We start from the raw sequence: 19,219 nt of genomic DNA on the forward strand, positions 1-19,219 counted from the left end.
TGGTTTCTACATATTTGCTCATTTCATGTAAGTGAGATAACACGGTATCTGTCCTTTGGCGACTGTCCTATTTCACTCGACATCATGTTTTCCATATTCATCCATGTTGTGGTGCGCGTAAGGACTTCATTTCTTTTTTCTTTTTTGTAATAATATTTTATTGTGTTTTCAGTGAAAGTTTACACAGCAGTTTAGGTTCCCATTCAACAATTTCTACACAAGTTGTTCAGTGACATTGTTTACATTCTTCACAATGTATGAACATTCTCATTATTTCTGTTCTGGTTGTTCCCTTTTCATTACTCTAGTTTCCCTGCCGCCTTACAGTCTCATCTTTGTGTTAAAGCAATTGTTGGCCCTAGGACTTCATTTCTTTTTATGGCTGAGTAATATTCCATTGTATGTATACACTACATTTTGTTTATCCATTCATCTGTTGATGGACAATTGGGTTGTTTCCACCTCTTGCCTATTGTAAAAAGTGCTGCAGTGAACATTGGTGTACAGGTTTCTGTTTGGGTTCCTGCTTTCACTTCTCCTGGGTGTATATGCCCATTTTTTTAAATTGGGTTATTTGTCGTTTTATTATTGAGTGGAGGTTGTTTTTGCCTGTAAGGGAATGGCGGCTTCCATAAACCGTAGCCGACTCAAGGCCAAGGGCCTGGGCCAGCACAGCAACGCTGAGAACTACAGAAACCAAAACTTTGAGGAGCTGAAAGCAGCCTGTCTGAAGAAGGGGGAGCTGTTTGAGGACCCCTTATTCCCTGCTGACTCCAGTTCACTGGGCTTCAAGGAGCTGGGACCCAAGTCCAATAATGTGCAGAACATCTCCTGGCAGCGGCCCAAGGTAGGTACTGGGAAGGTGGCACAGACTTGAGGTCCCAGGCCCCAGTCACTGTGATAAACTCCAATCCTCTACCACCCTAGCCTGGCCCTGGCACTAGGTTCCACCTCCAGCAGGGATGGTGACTCTTCTGAACACTCTTAAGAAAAACTCCCAGACAAATCTTGGGAAAGTTATCAAAGCTCCCACCAGCCTTTGCTATCACAATCTAGAGCTGTGCTAAGCTGGTCCTGTGACCTCCCCACCCCTCACCATGTCTCCCCCTAGAACTTCAAGGTGGTCATTCCCGGAAGGTGGGAAGGAGGTTGAGGGGGAAGGATGTCCTGGGCTCCCTGAAACCATGATTCCTTCACTGCAGGAAATCACAAGGAACCCTCAGTTCATTGTAGATGGAGCCACTCAGACAGACATATGCCAGGGGGTACTCGGTGAGTGGGGAATGGGAAAGTTGGTCTCCATTGGGAGAAGGGATGGCTCAGGGTGGGGGGCTGAGTGTTTTTTGAGGCTGGAGAACTGGAAGCCCTAGGTTCAGGCAACCTGCTTCTGGTTCCCTGTCCCTCTCCTTCTAAGAGTGTCAGGCACGTTCTCTCTGCTCCTCCCCTAGCCTGGATGCCACCACCCACCTGCTGCAGCCTGGGTCTTGGGGGAGCAAGCTGGGGTGGTGTTATTACTTCTCTATTACTACATAATAAGTTACCCCAAAACTTAGTGACTTGAAGCAACAATAAACATGTATTCTCTCACCGTTTCTGTGGGTCAGGAACTTGGAAGCAACATAGCTGGGTGGGTCTGTTTCAAGATCTCTCATGAAGCTGCAGTCAACATGTCCGCTGGGGCTGCAGTCATCTGAAGGTTTGACTGGGGCTAAGAATCCACTTACAAGATGACTTCCTCATATGGCTGTTTGCAGGAGGCCTCAGTTCCTAAGACTACTTGAGAGGCCACACAATATGGCAATTGGCATCCCCCAAAGTTGGCATCTCCCTGGAGCCCCTTGAATCTCCAGTATTATGTGGGTAACCTCAGGGAGAGAGGTCTTGGGCCCTTAATCACTGCACCACTGCACTCATGGGGTAAGGGTGCAGTGAGGGGAGGTGACTGGATTTGTCCAAGGGATGGGAGAGGATTATGTCTCTCCCAAAGAAAGCAGGTCCCAAAGTGAGGAGCAAGAACTTGAGGCCAAAAATACTTCCTCCCCAGAAAAATGTAGAACAAAATTCTAACTCACAAAAAAAGACCAGACTTACTGGCCTGACAGAGGCTGGAGAAACCCCAAGAGTATGACCCCAGTCACCCTTTTAGCCCAGTAATCAGTCACTCAGAGGTTCACCTTTTCGCCGAAGACTAGACAGACTCATAGGACAAAACGAGAATAAAGGGGCACACCAGCCCAGGGGCAAGGACTGGAAGGCAGGAGGGGACAGGAAAGCTGGTAATAAGGACTCCAAGGTCAAGAAGGGAGAGTACTCACATGTCATGGAGTTGTTAACCAATGCCATAAAACAATATGTGTATTAACTGTTTAATGAGAAGCTAGTTTGTTCCATAAACCTTCATCTAAATTTCAATTTAAAAAAAAACCACCTCCCCAAACTCCAAAAACAAAAACATCTGGCTATAATTTGTGAATCTCTCTCCTAATAGAAAATGTGCAGAAACTCACTTCCCCGGAGCCTGTCCCTCTGTCCTCCGTTTCTCCCTACTGGTCTCCTTCCTTAACACTCCTTGCGGGGAGGGCAGAGGGAAGGTGCATCTCTGCCTGTGTGGGCCCCCCCGCCTCCCGCAGAGCCAGATTCCTGCTCCTCTAGGGCCTGGATTCCAGGACCCCCCACCCCCACTCACACACACATATACAAGGGTTCTCGAGGGGGCAAAACCTAGTGGAAAAACCCCTGGCTGACTTTTCAGGGGACTGCTGGCTGCTGGCTGCCATCGGCTCCCTCACCATTAACCCCAGACTGCTGAACCGGGTGGTGCCTAAGGGGCAGAGCTTCAGGAAAAACTATGCCGGCATCTTCCATTTCCAGGTGAAGGGAAATTTGATAGCATAGTTGCTTTGGGGGGTGCGTGTGTGAGAGAGAAAGAGAAAGAGCATGAGTATGTGCTATGATGAAGTTTACCGTTTTTCTTTACTTTTTGAAAAATAACATTTATTGGAGTGAGTTTTTTCCTAATTATCGGAGAAATATCTACTCACTGAGAAACTGTACAAGCTGGTTTTTTTAAAGCCCAAAAAGAAAATCACAGTTGTTATCAGTTTGTGGCTGTCCTCCTCCTCTTGCTTCTCTCTCTCTCTATCTATCTATCTATATATCTATATATATATAATCTCTCTTTAAATTTAGCAACATATGGACAAATTCCTCATAACATAAAATATTTCTAAATAATGAATCATAAGAGTTGTTAACATCTTGGAAATCCTAAAGTCCAGCTGTCTTTTCTTCAGAGGAGGGCCTAAGATCAAAAGGTAGGTGAGGTCACCCTGGACACTGTGGCAGAACCTGGAGAGAAGCTAGGGGGTCTGAGTTCAGGCTTGTCACTGCCTTTCACAGCCACTCTATGGGATGGGATTGCTAACACTGGCGTAGAACCCGGATGTGACTACCAAGCAGAACTTTTGTGACAGGGTTCCCACACAAGGGGTGTGTGTGTCCCCCCGCACGTATGCACGTGTGTGTGTGTGTGTGTGTGTGTGTGTGTGTAGTGTGGGAGGGAAAGAGGGGCTCTGAAGCAAAAGGCTGCCCACTGAGGCCCACCTTACTGCCCACAGGTTTGGCAGTTCGGGCAGTGGGTGGACGTGGTGGTGGATGACCGGCTACCCACAAGAAATCACAAGCTAATGTTCCTGCACTCAGCCGAGGCCACCGAGTTCTGGAGTGCCCTGCTGGAGAAGGCGTATGCCAAGTGAGTGCCCAGAGCCAAGGAAGGGGGCTTGCCTCCAAGCCTCCTCTGGCAGTTGGCAGTCGCAGGGGCAGCTGGAATCAGAGGCAGCGGCAGGGTAGTGGCAGGGCATCTCTCCTTCCCTCGGATGTCCAAGTTCACACCGCCATCCCAGAGCCCAAACTGTACCCTTTCCATGCCCACAGGCTGAACGGATCCTACGAAGCGCTGTCAGGGGGCAACACTGTAGAAGGCTTTGAGGACTTGACTGGGGGCGTGGCCCAGAGCTTCCAACTCCAGAAGCCCCCTCAGAACCTGCTAAGGCTCCTTAGGAAGGCCCTGGACCGAGCCTCTCTCGTGGGCTGCTCCATTGAAGTAAGCCAAACCCCAGTATCCTCAGAGGCCGAGCTTGGTCCTGCCTCAGGGCCTTTTGCACCTGCTGTTGCTTTCACCTAGAATGTTCTTTCCCGAGATATCTGCATGGTTAGCTCCTTATCATTCACATCTCAATTCAATACCACTTCTCCAAACCGGCCTTCTCTGTCCTTCAATCTAAATTAGCTGTCCCACCCCATTTACTCTCTATCTTGTTCTGATTTTCTCCCCAGTGTTTATCATGACCTGAAATTACCTTCCTTATCTATGTATTTATTCGTAGTCCATTTCCTCCAGACAGTTTTCACACTCCATGAAGGCACTGAACTTATTTTTCTCAGTCACTACTGGATCCCAGTTATCTGGGACCTGGGACTGTACCTGGCACACAGTAGGCTCTCAACAATTACTTGTTCAAAAAAATAAATGACCCAGCAATTGCACTCTTAGGCATTTATCCCAGAGAAACGAAGACATGTTCCCACAAAAACCTGTACACAAATGTTCATAGCAGCTTTATTCATAATAGGCAAATACTGAAAACAATGTAGACGTCGTTCAGTGGGTGAATGATTAAACAAACTGGTACATCCACACCATGGAGTACTACTCAGCAATACAAAGGAAGAAACTGGCCAACAATTTACCTTAAAACAAAGATGAGAATGTTAGAGGGCAGGGAAACTAGACTAATGGAAACAGAAACAGAACAATCAGAGCAGGAATAATGAGAATGTTCATCCATTGTGAAGAATGTAAACAATGTCACTGAACAACTTGTGTAGAAATTGTTGAGTGGGAACCTAAACTGCTGCGTAAACCTTCACCGAACACACAATGAAATATTTAAAAGAAGAGTAACATTTTGTGACATGTGAGGATTCCATGAAACTCAAATTTCAGTGTACATAAACGGCGTTCTATTGGAACACAATCACGCTTGCCTGCTTAGACTATCAGCCACAATGCCGAGCTGAGTGGGGGCACCAGAGGCCTTAGGGCAGCAGAGCTGAAAATATTTTCTACCAGGCCCTTGATAGAAACAGCTAGCTGAGCCCCGCCTTAAGGCAGCAAACCCCGCTCCACACCGACTGAGCCTACAGTGGGTCTAGAGCCAGAGTCCACACCCCCTCCAGGGCCCGTGGGTGAAATTTATGGGTACACGGACTTGGATGAGAAAACTACTGATAGCGGCTGATCTTGAACTAAAATTAGCATTTTCTTCCTTTATGAATAGAGGTGACAGGCCACAACCAGTGAATCGGAGGCACCTTCCTATCACAATACGTTGTCAAGGCAGCTCAGAGAGAAGTTTTCACTCATCTCGGTGGGAAGTGACGGTCACCATCAGACCCACCAGTGGCTCTTGCTAATTAATTAATGGGTTAATAAAGAAACGCATCAAAAAAAAGGAACAAACTGTCGATGCATGCAAAAACTCAGATGCAGCTCAAAGGAATTATTGCTGAATGAGAAAAGCTAATCCCAAAATGTTACATGATTCCATGTATATAACATACTTAAAATGACAAAATTATAGAAATGGAGAAGAGATTAGTGCCAAGGGTTAAGGAAGAGGGTGGAGTGGGAGGAAGGCAGGTGTGTTTAAAAGGGTAACACAAGGAATGTTGGTGATGCCCGGAGAGTTCTACGTCTTGCCTGTGGTGGTGGAGATATGAACAGACACATGTGGTAGAACTGCATAGAACACACGCAAATGAGCACAAGTAAAACTGGGGAAATCGGAATAAGATTGCTGCATTGTGTGAATGTCAGCTTCCTGTGATACTGTACTATAGTTTTGCAAACTGTTTCTACTAGGGCAAACTGAGCAAAAGGTACATGAGAGCTCTCTATATTATATTTCTTACAACTGCATGTGACTCTACAATTCTCTCAAAATAACAAGTTTAATTTAAAAAAAAAATGAGCCCAGAGAGTTGTCACCTGTGTTCAGGTGCCCCAGCCCCTCTGACCAGATCCTCAGCTCCTTCCCTTCCTCTCTTCTGTAGTTTGACAGCAGTGATGACTTGGAATCACTGACCCAGAAGAATCTGGTGCGAGGACATGCTTACTCAGTGACTGGCCTTCAGGATGTGAGTCCTGACAACTGCCCGCTACCCGGAAGGGCATGAGAAGGAAGAGAAGCCCCTCCTGACCCTCTGCCCCTGACCTTTAACTCCTGATCCCCCCAGGTCTTCCACCGTGGCAAGATGAAAACACTGATTCGGCTCCGGAATCCCTGGGGCCGAATTGAGTGGACTGGCGCCTGGAGTGACAAGTAGGTGGCCTCAGCCCGGTGTTCTCAGGTGTGGGGTGGGCAGAGGACCCAGCAGGCCCCAGGAGCAAAGCGATGCCACAGGGAGACCAGCTGGTGTCCTGTTTGGGAGGACAACCTGGGCACCAGAGCAAGCCACTCTATCTAACTCAGGACCTCCAGTAGGCTGGCATTCCGGGATGAGGGAATCCCTTGGGGAGGAGGAGCGGCCTCCTGACGCCTGCCACTCTCCCTCCACTGCCAACCTCTGCCCCAGCTCCAGAGAGTGGCAAGAGGTGCCCCCAGACATCCAGAAGCAGCTGTGGCACAAGAAGGAGGATGGAGAGTTCTGGTCAGTATGGCTCTGGTGGGCTTCCTTTTCCCCCCACTCCTTGTTCCTTCATCTCCTTGCCATCCTCCTACCTGTGCCTTGGATGGAGAGGCTCCAGGGGACCCCCAGGGAAACAGGCCCATGGGTGTGCCGATGACAGGCTCCACCCACCACCCCCTCCACCTCAGGATGACGTTCCAAGATTTCCTGGATAACTACACACTCCTGGAAATCTGCAACCTGACGCCAGACGCGCTCTCTGGGGACTACAGGAGCTATTGGCACACCTCCTTCTATGAGGGCAGCTGGCGTCGAGGCAGCACCGCAGGGGGCTGCAGGGACAACCTCGGTGGGTGACGGGACAGGAGGGCAGGGAGTGAGGGATGGGCCACTGACTCACCAGGAAACCAGGACTGGGACACCAGGTCACAGGCATCAGCGTTCACAAGGTCAGGGGCCAATCAGCCCCCACCCTTCCCCCAGCCCATGGAGGAGGGAGGCATGTGGCTGGGGAAGCTGGGTCCACCCTGGAAAGGGCATAATCATGCTGACCTGTTCGTCCACAGACACATTCTGGACCAACCCCCAGTTTAAGATCAGTCTCCTGGAACAGGACGACTCGGAAGACAACGAAGTCATCTGCACCTGCCTGGTGGCCCTGATGCAAAAGAACTGGCGGCGGATGCGGCGGTTTGGTGATGTGGAGACCATTGGCTTTGTCATCTTCTCGGTGGGCACCCCAGCTGGTCCCCCAGCCGCTCTTGCTCCTTCACCCGGCCCCGCCCCTTTAAGACCCTTTCTCTCCAAGGCCACTGCCCACTAGGAGGGGCACACGCTCCAATACGCTCCACAGTCCTGGCTTTTGAGAGGTGCTTTGTGCTTTATGAGACAGGGCTGGCAGCTTTCTTTTCGCAGATTTCAATCAAAATCGAAAACACTTGGGTCGAACTTCCTCTGTGCCAGGCATTGTTCCAAAGGCTCTTAATAAAGAGGAAGGAGATTGAGGGCTGGCCCCCTAGAAGCCCCTCCAGATGCCCCGCCCACCACATTGACCCCCAAACCAAAAAAAAACACCCGTTGCCTTTGAGTCGATTCCAACTCACGGGGACCCTATAGGATAGAGTAGAACTGCCCTGTAGGATTTCCAAGGAGCAGCTAGTGGATTCGAACTGCCGAACTTTTGGTTAGCAGCTGAGCTCTTACCCACATTGATCCCAAGAGTCAGGAAAAGTCCCCAGTAAGCGTTTCCCACACCATGCTTCGCAAAATTCTAGAAACAGTCATGCATTCATTTACTTGGATATTCAACAAGTATTTCTTGAGTACGTCCAGAGTCCTTGAGTGTTGCAAACAGTTAATACACTTGGCTGGTAACGTTGGAGGTTCGAGTCCACCCAGAGGCACCTCGGAAGAGAGGCCTGGCGATCTACTTTTGAAAAATCAGCCATTGAAAACCCTATGGGTCACTGTCCTACTTTGACACACATGGGGTCACCATGAGTCGGTGTAGACTCACGGCAACTGGTTGGTTACCATATGTCCGGCTCCAGTCCAGTTTCCAGGGGTTCAATGGTGAGCAAAAACGCACACAAGCCTTGCGCTCCTCCTAGGCTCTGAGTCTACCAGGTTAACAGACACACCTCCAGACAAAGTCTCCAAGGTTCAACAGGGTCAGGAAAGGCGATATTCTCTACCTCCAGCCCAGAGCTCTGGGGTGCAAATCAGCATACTAACAGCTCTGATCACCCCTGTGGTAGAGAAACCTATTTAATGTAGTTTACCTTATCTTCTTATAAGCTTATTTGTCCTCAATACCCATCCTCCTTTTAATAATTGCCTGTTAATTTCCTGGAGGATATGAGCATTCCAGGAAAGAGTGTTTTGCAAAACACTCTCCTAGATTTTCAGCCCAGCTCTTCCCTTTTTAGGCAACGTGGAGCTGGGCGAGTCACCTCGCCTCTTTGGGATTCCGTGACAAAAATCTTCCCCAGCAAAACACTGCGAAACTGTACTTCACTGTCCAAAGCTGAAGGATTCTTAATGCCAGGACCATTTATCTATCAGAGCCCCCACCCCACTCCCAGCACATCAGTACCCTTAAGCCCCCCTCAACACACACTACTCACACCCCACCTAGCTTCTGTAGGCCTGAGTCCCTTCACCCCTAGAGACCTGATCTTCCTCTTTCTTCCCTTCCCAGGTCCCAAAGGAGGTACAGAAGACATGGGGCTTGATCCAGGGCAGGACCCTCACCACCCCTGGCTACACGGGTTGGGCAAGCAGTAGAATTCGGCAAAGGGCTCTGGGGGCACTAGGTTGGGACTTCCAGCCCCCTTGGGCACTGGATGGGGGTTGCGGAAGGAAGAGTCCATATTCAGGTTACTTGCCCTTTGGGCCGTGTCTAAGGCAAGCCAGGTGGTGGTGGTGTCTCCCCTTACCCCTGCCCAGCTAGACTTCACCTTGGGACCCTCCCCGGTGCTCCCCCATGCCAGCCTGTACCCACCTCCAGGGCACATATAGTTTCAGAACATCAAGAATATCCACCTGAAGAAAGATTTCTTCCTGAAATATCAGGACCAAGGCTTCTCAGAGATCTTCTCCCACTCACGGGAGGTGAGCAGCCAGCTCCGGCTGTCTCCGGGAGAATATATCATCATTCCCTCCACCTTCCACCAGAACAAGGAAGCCGACTTCCTGCTTCGGGTCTTCACAGAGAAGCACAGCGAGTCCTGGTGAGGGCACCACCACCCTGCCCCAAGGCAACCTGATGTCAAGCTCAGAGAGCCACCATCTTGTCCTCCCCTACTCTGTCCCTATTTTACAACCAAGGAAACTGAGGCATCAGAAGGGGAAATCCCAATTAGCAGCAGAGCCAGAACTAGAACTCAGGTCCCATGGAGCCTGTTCCATATGGCTTCAGATACATGACATGATCACTCCCTGACCAACCTCTCCCTGACCACCCCACTGAAATCCCTGCCTCCCTCACCCTTGGTAGCCCCTGAGCCGTCAATCACTTTTCCCCAGTGAACTGGATGAAGTCAATTGTGCTGAGCTGCTCCAAGAGGTGAGGCTGGAGGCTGGAGGGTTGAGGGGTTGGGAGGAAGCATCTGGATGTGAAGGAATTGGGGGTCAGGTTTTTTGGACTGGGCCTCACGCCCCCTTTCCCACTCCTTTCCATCCAGGAGAATGTCTCTGAAAATGACTTAGATCCAGACTTCATACGTTTGTTTGAGGTAGTGGCAGGACAGGTGAGAGAGCTATGGGCTAGGGGTGCTGGAGGGAGGTGGATGTGGGTGGGGCTGCAGGGCCAGAGCAGGGGTTTACGGTCCCCCTTCCCAGGACAAGGAGATTGACGTGTATGAGCTACAGAAGCTGCTCAACAAAGTAGCCACCAAACGTGAGTCAGCCACCCCACAGCTCACAACCCTTCCCCCATAGACTGTACCCCATCTTGACCACTCCCTGTGCCCCCCACAATACCACTTCACTCTCTCTTCTCCCTACTCCTTCCCTTCTTCACAGTCAAAGAACTCAGGACCAAGAGCTTCAGCTTGAATACCTGCCGCTGTATGGTCAACCTCATGGATGTATCTTCCTGTCCAGTGGGCCTCTTGACCTCCCACCCCTGCCACCCCCAGGCTGGCCCAGAGCCAGCCACCTCTCTGGCCAGCCACGCCCTCCTTTCTGGTGGGGATTAGGCTCTGAAGTAGCCAATGATTCCTGTGCTTCTGGCTGTTACCATATGCAGAGCCCTGGTCTTGTGCTCCCTTCTGGGCAAGCCCCTCTGCCCCTTGCCCCCAGAACACCCTCTTCACCCCTTCTCTGTTATCCTTGACCACCCCCCACCCACCCAGAAAGATGGCTCTGGCAAGCTGGGACTTCTGGAGTTCCAGATCCTGTGGAAAAGAATTAAAAAGTGGACGGTAAAGGGCACTGAAGGGGCAGACTATGGGGTGAGAGAGGGAGGTCCTCAAAAGGAATGGGGAGTCGTAAGGATGAAGCTAGAGCTAGAGCCCCTGACAACACACACGCAAGCACACATGCACACATTCACACGTGTGCGCACACATGTGGACACTCACACATACACACGCACACTCGCATGCATGCATATACACTTGTGCACACTCACACACACACACACACACACGCATGCACACAGACACATTCACACACACACACACACACCAGGTGGATCTGTTGGAGCGTTGTGGTAGTAACCAATCAAACTGGCTGACAACTAGTCTGGCCCAGGTTATCAACCAATTGTAAAGGAGGAAGTGTGCAGAGAGCACTGGACAGGGTGCCTGCTAAGCCTGGAATTCACCCTTTGGTCACTAGATTTTGGGAAGACTGGCGGCTCAGGAGGTGGGCCAGGGAGCGGAGCCCCTGCGATCTTGAGCAGCAGTGTGAGCCACCTGTACTGAAGTAGTTCAGTATTTTAACAACCACCACCATGCCATGCATACGGCCCTACCACCTCTGTCTGTCCCTATAGGACATCTTCCGAGAGTGTGACCAGGACCAGTCAGGCACCATGAACTCCTATGAGATGCGCTTGGCGATTGAGAAAGCAGGTGGCCAGGGATCAGGAGCGGGCTTCGGGGCAAGGAGTGGGGAGGCAGTGGAGCTGAATTCTCCCTGACCCCACACCTCTCACTCTCAGGCATAAAGCTGAACAACAAGGTGATGCAGATGCTCGTGGCCAGGTATGCAGATGAGAACATGATCATGAGCTTCAACAGCTTCATCAGCTGCGTCCTTAAGCTGAAGGCCATGTTCGGTGAGTCCACTCCCCCTGCCTAGGCCCGGGGACCACTGACCCTCCCCGACGCCCACCCCAGGAGGGCTGTTCCAGAACCACTTCCAGAGCACAAACCCTGGCCCCAGATGAACTAGCTTCAAATCCCAGCTCTACCACTTATTGGCTGTGTGACTTGGCCAAGCCACTTTATCTTTCTATGTCTCTACTCCCTCATCTATAAAATGTGGATGATAACAATACTGCCCTCACAAGATTGAAGTGCAGATTAAAAAGAGTTAGTATACGGAACGCATTTAGAACTGGGTGGCTCATAGCAAGGCTATATGAGAGTTATCATTAATTCCCTGCTGAGCTAGGGGGTCTAGCTGGGGAAAAGCAAGGAACAGGGCTTCTTATGCCCTTTCTGACATCCTACCTATTTGGAAGTGGATCTTCAGACCACTGGCTTAGCTCTCAACCCCTTCTGCCCCTGCCTCCTCTCCAAAACAGCATTCTTTCTAACCATGGACCAGAAGAATACTGGATATATTAGCTTGAACCTGGACCAGGTACATAGAGGAGGGGGTGTGAGGAGATCTTCTGGCACCCTCGCCCCACGACCCTATACACCCTCTGCACCCCCTGCCACCCTGCTCCACTCCCCATCCCTTCCCATCCACAAACCTGTTTCTTCTCTCCCCACAGTGGCTGAAGATGACCATGTGGGGATAGAGGAGCTCCAGGAACCTGGCTCCCTACCACCCAGAGAGGTGGGGGGTGGGGTGGGAGAGGGTACTCCTCACTCTCTAGTCTCTGGTGATGGAAGGGGCTCCAGGAGGCAGCGCCTGGGCCCCAGATGCCATGTTAATGCTATAGGTGGGACCTACATGCCCACTCTAACAGCCCAAAGGGTTTCCCCTTCTCCCCAGCCAGGCTCCTGGTGGCTGGATTTATCCCACAATCTGTCTCTCTGAGTATATTTTTACTTAAGATTAAGTGACACTTCCCCAGTCCCCACGCTCTGGCTGGGGAGGCCGAGGATAGGGAAATGGGTTTGAGCCTGCTTCAAGCTCTCCACAGTTTCTGTCCTGCTCACATCTGGCCAAACTCTTGGCACACCCCCTCTCTTTTCTCCTTCACCTGCGGGCACAATAAACAGTGCGTGCCACTGGCTTCCACGTCTCTGTTTCTATGCCAGGAAAGATTGGCAGGGATTGGGAGGAAGTCACTTCCCCAGCACAACTCAGGGGATCCAGTAGCTCTCCACCTTGGACCATACTACCTCCAAGAAGCATTTAGAAATGTGTGGTTATTACAAACACTAGGGGGCGCTATTGGCAGTTACGGGCAGCGCCAAAAAAGAAAAAAAATTGTGGTCGAGAGGATTCCAACCCAGCGGCTTCACAAGAGAAAGACCTGGCGATCTGCTCCCATAAAGATTACAGCCTAGAAAATCCTATGGGGCAGTCCTACTCCGTCACATGGGGTTGCTATCAGTTGGAATCAACTCCACAGCACCTAACAACGACAACAATCTTTATGGAAGCAGATCTCCAGGACTTTCTTCCGTGGTGCCGCTGGGTGGGTTTGAACTGGCATACTTCCTGTTAATAGTCGAGCACAGTTTGTACCACCTGGGAAACTTGGGCAGTGCCAGAGATGCTAAATGTCTAGAAATGCATGACAGTCCCTCACTGTGAAGAACTGTCTCACCCAAAATATCAGCAGTGCCCCAGATACTAGAGCAGCATCTGAGGTAGGAGGGGAGAGCCAAGCCAGGTGCCAGTTAAACTTATTGCTGGGGCTGGAAAAGCTAGGGCCCACGGGGTTGGGAGCCTCCTTGCTCGTCTCCAGTGTTTCCAAGGATGCCATTGCTGATGTCTCACAGGAGTCTCCAGGGACAAAAATCCAACACCTTTGGAAGCCAGGCAGGTGATATTAAACCAGATGTTGTCAAGTCGACTCTGACTCACGGCGACCCCATGCATGTCAGAGTAGAACTGTGTTCCACAGGGTTTTCAATGACTGATTTTTTGGAAGTAGATCACTGGGCCTTTCTTCCAGAGTACCTCTAGGTGGACTTGAACTGCCAACCTTTAGGTTAGCAGTCGAGTGTGGTAGCCATGTGCACTACCCAGGGACTCCTCGCACATAATATAGGGAAGCTGAGTCTCCTCGGTATGAGACTGAAAGGGGTGAGGACTGTGACAACAGGTGAGTTCACGCCCTGCCTTAATGGCATTCTGATTCAAATTATTATTGTTGTTTTTAGAAAATACCTGACTGCTAAACCATTGCCCCCACCGAAGGGGTCACAGGAGGGGTCCTTGAGCTCCCTTGGTGTCTCTGCTTCAGACTTATCTCCCTCCCCTAGTCTTCTGTTATAGTGAGAAGACTGAGATCACCCACAACAGCCCCTCAACTGCGCTTCTCCCCTCCCTCCAGATCTCTCCATTCCTCTCCTCTCTGGTCTCACCCTGAGTCCTCACTGCTGGGCGCTGAGGCTGGGGCCAGGGCATGAGAGCTTGTCAGCTTCAGGCAAGGATAGCCCACAACTTCCGTTAGATTAAGCCAAATCCGTTACCACTGAGTCGATTCCGACTCATAGCGACCCTATAGGACAGAGTAGAACTGCCCTGTAGAGCAAAACTATGGACATTTTGGTTAGCAGCTGAACTCTTAACCACCAAGCCACCAGGGCTCCTCCCTTAAATTAGGGGCCTGCCAACCCCAAATAAATCTAAATTCTTCCTGTCTCTATGTACACTTTCAGCATCCTAGGATAACTAGCCTCAAGTTTGCTCCTACACTAGTGCTCCCCTTCCTTTATTTGCACTAAACCCACTTTTGTAAGCTTATTGGCTGGGAAGGGGAAGTGGGGGCTGAGATTGCTTGATGTGGTGACTGCCCTCTGCCTTCTTTGTGACTTCAAAGACTAAATCATCAACCTAAATATAAAGCATCCTCTGCCTCCATTACCTCCCCCCAGGGCATCCTGAGGAAGCATTTCCTGTCCAGCTACCCCCTTCTCCCTTCCTCTCCCATCTCCAGCCTTAGCTGAGAGATAGGGTCACAGGCCCTTAAGGAACCTTTTAAAAGACTGATTCCCCTACAACTTAACAACAACAAAAAAACTCAATAAAAAAATTGGCGAAGGACTTGAACAGATTTTTTTACCAAAGAAGATGTACAAATAAGCTCATGGAAAGATGCTCAAGGTCAATGGTCTTGTGGAACATCTAGCTCAATTGACATAACATAGATTATGAAGAAAATGTTCTACATTCTACTTTGATAAGTAGCATCTGGGGTCTTAAAAGCCTGTGAGCAGCCATCTAAGATACTCCACTGGTCTCACCCCTTCAAGAGCAAGGGAGAATGAAGACAACAAGAAACAAGGGTAAGATTAGTCCAAAGGACTAATGGACCACAACTACCACGGCCTCGACCAGACTGAATCCAGTACAACTAGATGGTGCCTGGCTACCACCACTGACTGCTCTGACAGGGATCACAACAGAGGGTCCAGGACAGAGCTGGAGAAAAATGCAGAACAAAATTCTAACTCACAAAAAAAGACCAGACTTACTGGCCTGACAGAGACTGGAGAAGCCCGAGAGTATGGCCCCCAGACACCCCTTTAGCTCAGAAATGAATTCACTCCTGAGGTTTACCCTTCAGCCAAAGATTAGACATGCCCATAAAACAAAATGAGACTAAAGGGACACACCAACCCAGGGACAAGGACTAGAAGGTAGGAGGGGACAGGAAAGCTGGTAATAAGGAACCCAATAGAGAGGGGACAGTGTTGACATGTCGTGGGGTTGGTAACCAATGTCACAAAACAATGTGTACTAATTGTTTAATGAGAAGCTAGTTTGTTCTCTAAACCTTCATCTAAAGTACAATAATAAATAAAAAAAATGCTGAAGGTCATTAGTCATTAAACCAAACCCATTGCCACCTAGTGGATTCAGACTCATAGCCACCTTAGTCTAGAGAAATGCAAATCAAAACCACAATGAGACACCACTTCATCCCCACTAAAACCCGTTGCTTTCAAGTCAATTCCAACTCATAGCAACCCTATAGGATAGAGCAGAACTGCCACATAAGTTTTCTCAGGCTGTATGTAATCTTTACAAAGCAGGCTGTCACACCTTTCTCCAGTGGAGGGGCTGGTGGCTTCAAACTGCCGACCTTTGGATTAGTGGCTGAGTGCTTAACCACTGCACCACCAGGGTTCCTTTCACCCCCACTCACACACACACACCCCCATTGCCCTCAAGTCTAGGATGGCTACAATCAGAAAAATAGAAACCAACAAGTGTTGGTGAAGACGTAGAGAAATTGGAACCCTCGTACACTGCTGGTGGGAAAATAAAATGGTACAGCTGCTGTAGGAAACAGTTTGGTGGTTTCTCGAGAAGTTAAACATAGAATTACCATACCAAAACCAAAAACCAAACTCGTCATCAAGTCATTTCCCATTCATAGCAACCCTATAGGATAGAGTAGAACTGCCCCATAGCGGTTCCAAGAAGCAGCTGGTGGATTTCAACTGTTGACCTTTTGGTTAGCTGCCAAACATGACCCAATAATTCCCTTTTAGATATATACTCAAAAGAATTGAAGGTGGAGGCGGGGCCAAGATGGCAGGGTAGTCAGACGTTTCTGGTGGTCCCTCTTACAACAAAGACCCGAAAAAACAAGTGAATCAATTATATATGACAATCTAGGAGCCCTGAACATCAAAGGCAAAGTTGAGGAATCAGACTGAGTGCCAGCAGGAGGGAGAGACGGTTCACAAACAGCAAGGAGTTGCCAGACCTGACCCAGTGGTAGCCAGAGCCCTTCAGGCTGGATCAGCTTGTGATGCACAGTGAGGCAAGCAGCAGCACTCTGGAGGCATTTTCCACATTGGGAGATACCCAGTGACAGAGAGTCTACGCAGCTGTCCAGAACCAGTGAGAAGCAGCCCTCAATCGGTGAAAGATAAATACTTGCATCTGGCCTACCAAGCAGATCAAAAACACTCCCCTTTGGGAAAAAAACCTCTCTCCCATTTACCTCCACGCTCCCTGCTCTGCACTGGGTCTGGGACGGCTTCAGCGATCGCCGAGTCCCCTGGGCCGGAAGTAGGACCTGTCACACTCCCTGAGCCAGTCTCCCAGCCTTGGAGAGGGAACAAATTAACAAACGGGAAAAAATAATCTGCCAGCTTCCCTAAGCCAGGAACTCAGGGTAGGCACAGCTCCTTTGCCTAGGCACAGGCATAAGGGGTTCATGGTCTTTGAGTGCCTTTCCCCCTGCATGGTCTTGTGTGGGCCCATTTCAACAGCTTAGGCCCTCATCACCACATTACTACAGGTGCATACCTGAAGTCTAACTTCAACTGTTTCAGCTGTGAAGTGGCATGTTCGTGACATTTGACACTGCTCTACCCATTAAGCAGGGTCTTCACCTACCCATGTCAGGGGCCTGAGGACTGGTGGCTCCACCCATGCCATCTAGCCACCTGCAATGGGGGCCCAAGAACAAGAGGAGCCCCCTAGTCCTTACAGCCAACAGCACTGAATGCTCATAGTCCAGCTGCAAAATCCATCCATCTACATGCTCTAGGGAACAGGGACGTGCTTTCCTCCTGAACACTTGGGGGTGGCCATTGGCCCCTGCCTTGCTCAGCGTGTGTCCCCCGCTGCAGCCAGATGCCTGTGCCTACACCAGTCACCCATGTCTGTCTAGGACTGTAGGTGAGAGCCTGCATGCACCACACACTTGGTGGCCAACTACCTGGACACCTGAGCTGAATCCACACAGGAGGAGTGGGCAGACTCCTGGGCTCACATACTAAGTGGCAGGTGTGGCCACCTGGTGGCAGGACGTTGGAGCTTCAGGGGTGCCAGTGATCACACTAGCTCACATGAGTAGCCTATCTGGGCATATCAAAACAAAACAAAACAAAACAAGAAGCTAGGACACAGTAAGCAAACATAAAATAAATAAATATAATAACTTACTGATGGCTCAGAGACAACAGTCAATATCAAATGACATAAAGAGGCAGACCATGATGGCTTCAGCAAGCTCCCAAAATAAATAAATTTTCCAGAGGAAGAGAATTTCTTGGAATTACCAGAGGCAGAATAAAAAGGATTATTATACAGAACTCTTCAAGATATCAGGAAGGAAATTATGCAAAATGCAGACCAAGCAATAGAGAAACTTAAGAAGATTAGAGGAGAATAATGACAAATTTAACAGGCTGCAAGAATCCAGAGAGACAGCAATCAGAAATCCAGAAGATTAACAATAAAATTTCAGAATTAGACAACTCAATAGAAAGTCATAGGAGCAGAATTGAGGCAATGGAAGCAGAAATTGAGAGATTGAAGATAAAGCACTTGATAGCACCTTATGTGAGGAAAAATCAGATAAAAGGATTAAAAAAATAAAGAAAACCTAAGAATTATGTGGGACTCTATCAAGAGGAATAACCTACAAGTGATTGGAGTACCTGAACGGGGGGATAACAGAAAACACAGAGAGAATTGTTGAAGATTTGTTGGCAGAAAACTTCCCTGATATCGTGAAAGATGACAAGATATCTGTACAAGATGCTCATCAAACCCCACATAAGGTAGATCCCAAAAGAAATTCACCAAGACATATTATAATCAAACGTGCCAAAACCAAAGATAAAGAGAGAATTTTACGAGCAGCTAGGGATAAACGAAAAGTCATCTACAAAGGAAAGTCTATAAGAACAAGCTCGGACTACTCAGCAGAAACCATGGAGGCAAGAAGGCAATGGGAAGACATACACAAAGCCTTGAAAGAAAAAAACTGCCAGCCAAGAACTATATATCCAGCAAAACTGTCTCTCAAATACGATGGAGAAATTAGGGCATTTCCAGATAAGCAAAAGTTTAGGGAATTTGCAAAAACCAAACCAAAATTACAAGAAACACTAAAGGGAGTCCTCTGGTTAGAGAACTTATAACATCAGATAACAACCCAAGACTAGAACACAGGACAGAACAACCAGATATCAACCCAGATAGGGAAGTCACAAAAATAAAGCTAAAACACTGAAAATAGGGAAACAGAGATGTCAATATGTAAAAGACAACAACATTAAAACAAAAAAGAGGGACTAAAAAATGTAGACATAGATTTTTCATATGGTGAGGAAGTCAAGGCGATATAAAGAAATAAAAGACTGTTTTAAACTTAGAAAAATAGGGGTAAATATTAAGGCAACCACAAAGGAAACTAGCAATCCTACACACCAAAATAAAAACAAGAAAAATATAAAGACTCAGCAAATACAAAATCAACAACAATGAAAAGAAAATACATTAAAAAAATGACTCAGCATAGAAAATTAAGTGGAACAAAGACACTATCAAAAACACACACAAAAAAGACATCAAAATGATAACACTAAACTCATACCTATCAATAATTATGCTGAATGTAAATGGACTAAATGCACCAATAAAGAGACAGAGTAGCGGAATGGATTAAAAAACACAATCCGTCTATATGCTGCCTACAGACACACCTTACACTTAAAAACACAAGCAAACTAAAACTCAAAGGATGGAAAAAAATACATCAAGCAAACAACACTCAAAAATTAATATCAATATTAATAAAATCAATATTAATCTCTGATAAAGTAGACTTTAAAGTAAAATCTACCACAAAGGATAAGGAAGGACACTATATAATGATTAAAGGGTCAATACACCAGGAGGACATAACTATAATAAATAT

General features: G+C 48.5%; 1 protein-coding gene across 1 annotated transcript; it reads left to right on the forward strand.

Moving 5' to 3' along the window:
* The first annotated feature begins 610 nt into the window (after positions 1–610).
* CAPN11 (calpain 11) lies at positions 611–12,169 on the forward strand. Its single transcript, XM_004379508.3, has 21 exons — positions 611–847; positions 1,203–1,272; positions 2,753–2,871; positions 3,618–3,751; positions 3,934–4,102; positions 6,115–6,198; positions 6,298–6,383; positions 6,637–6,711; positions 6,879–7,039; positions 7,257–7,420; positions 8,891–8,902; positions 9,211–9,422; positions 9,718–9,757; positions 9,876–9,941; positions 10,033–10,090; positions 10,216–10,280; positions 10,548–10,616; positions 11,192–11,270; positions 11,360–11,476; positions 11,948–12,006; positions 12,143–12,169. Exons 1-21 carry the CDS (start codon positions 620–622, stop codon positions 12,167–12,169), a joined length of 2,094 nt encoding a protein of 697 aa, XP_004379565.1. The 5' UTR covers positions 611–619.
* The last annotated feature ends 7,050 nt before the right edge of the window (positions 12,170–19,219 follow it).

This window comes from Trichechus manatus, unplaced genomic scaffold (assembly GCF_000243295.1).
Source record: "Trichechus manatus latirostris isolate Lorelei unplaced genomic scaffold, TriManLat1.0 scaffold00065, whole genome shotgun sequence".
NCBI lineage: Eukaryota > Metazoa > Chordata > Mammalia > Sirenia > Trichechidae > Trichechus > Trichechus manatus.

Bases quoted from the DNA above. Each gene is read 5' to 3' on its own strand.
- CAPN11 (XM_004379508.3), top strand. From the start codon at position 620: ATGGCGGCTTCCATAAACCGTAGCCGACTCAAGGCCAAGGGCCTGGGC. The intron at 6,199-6,297 runs GTGAGTCCTGAC...TGATCCCCCCAG, and splicing joins CAGTGACTGGCCTTCAGGAT to GTCTTCCACCGTGGCAAGAT. The intron at 10,091-10,215 runs GTGAGTCAGCCA...CCTTCTTCACAG, and splicing joins CAACAAAGTAGCCACCAAAC to TCAAAGAACTCAGGACCAAG.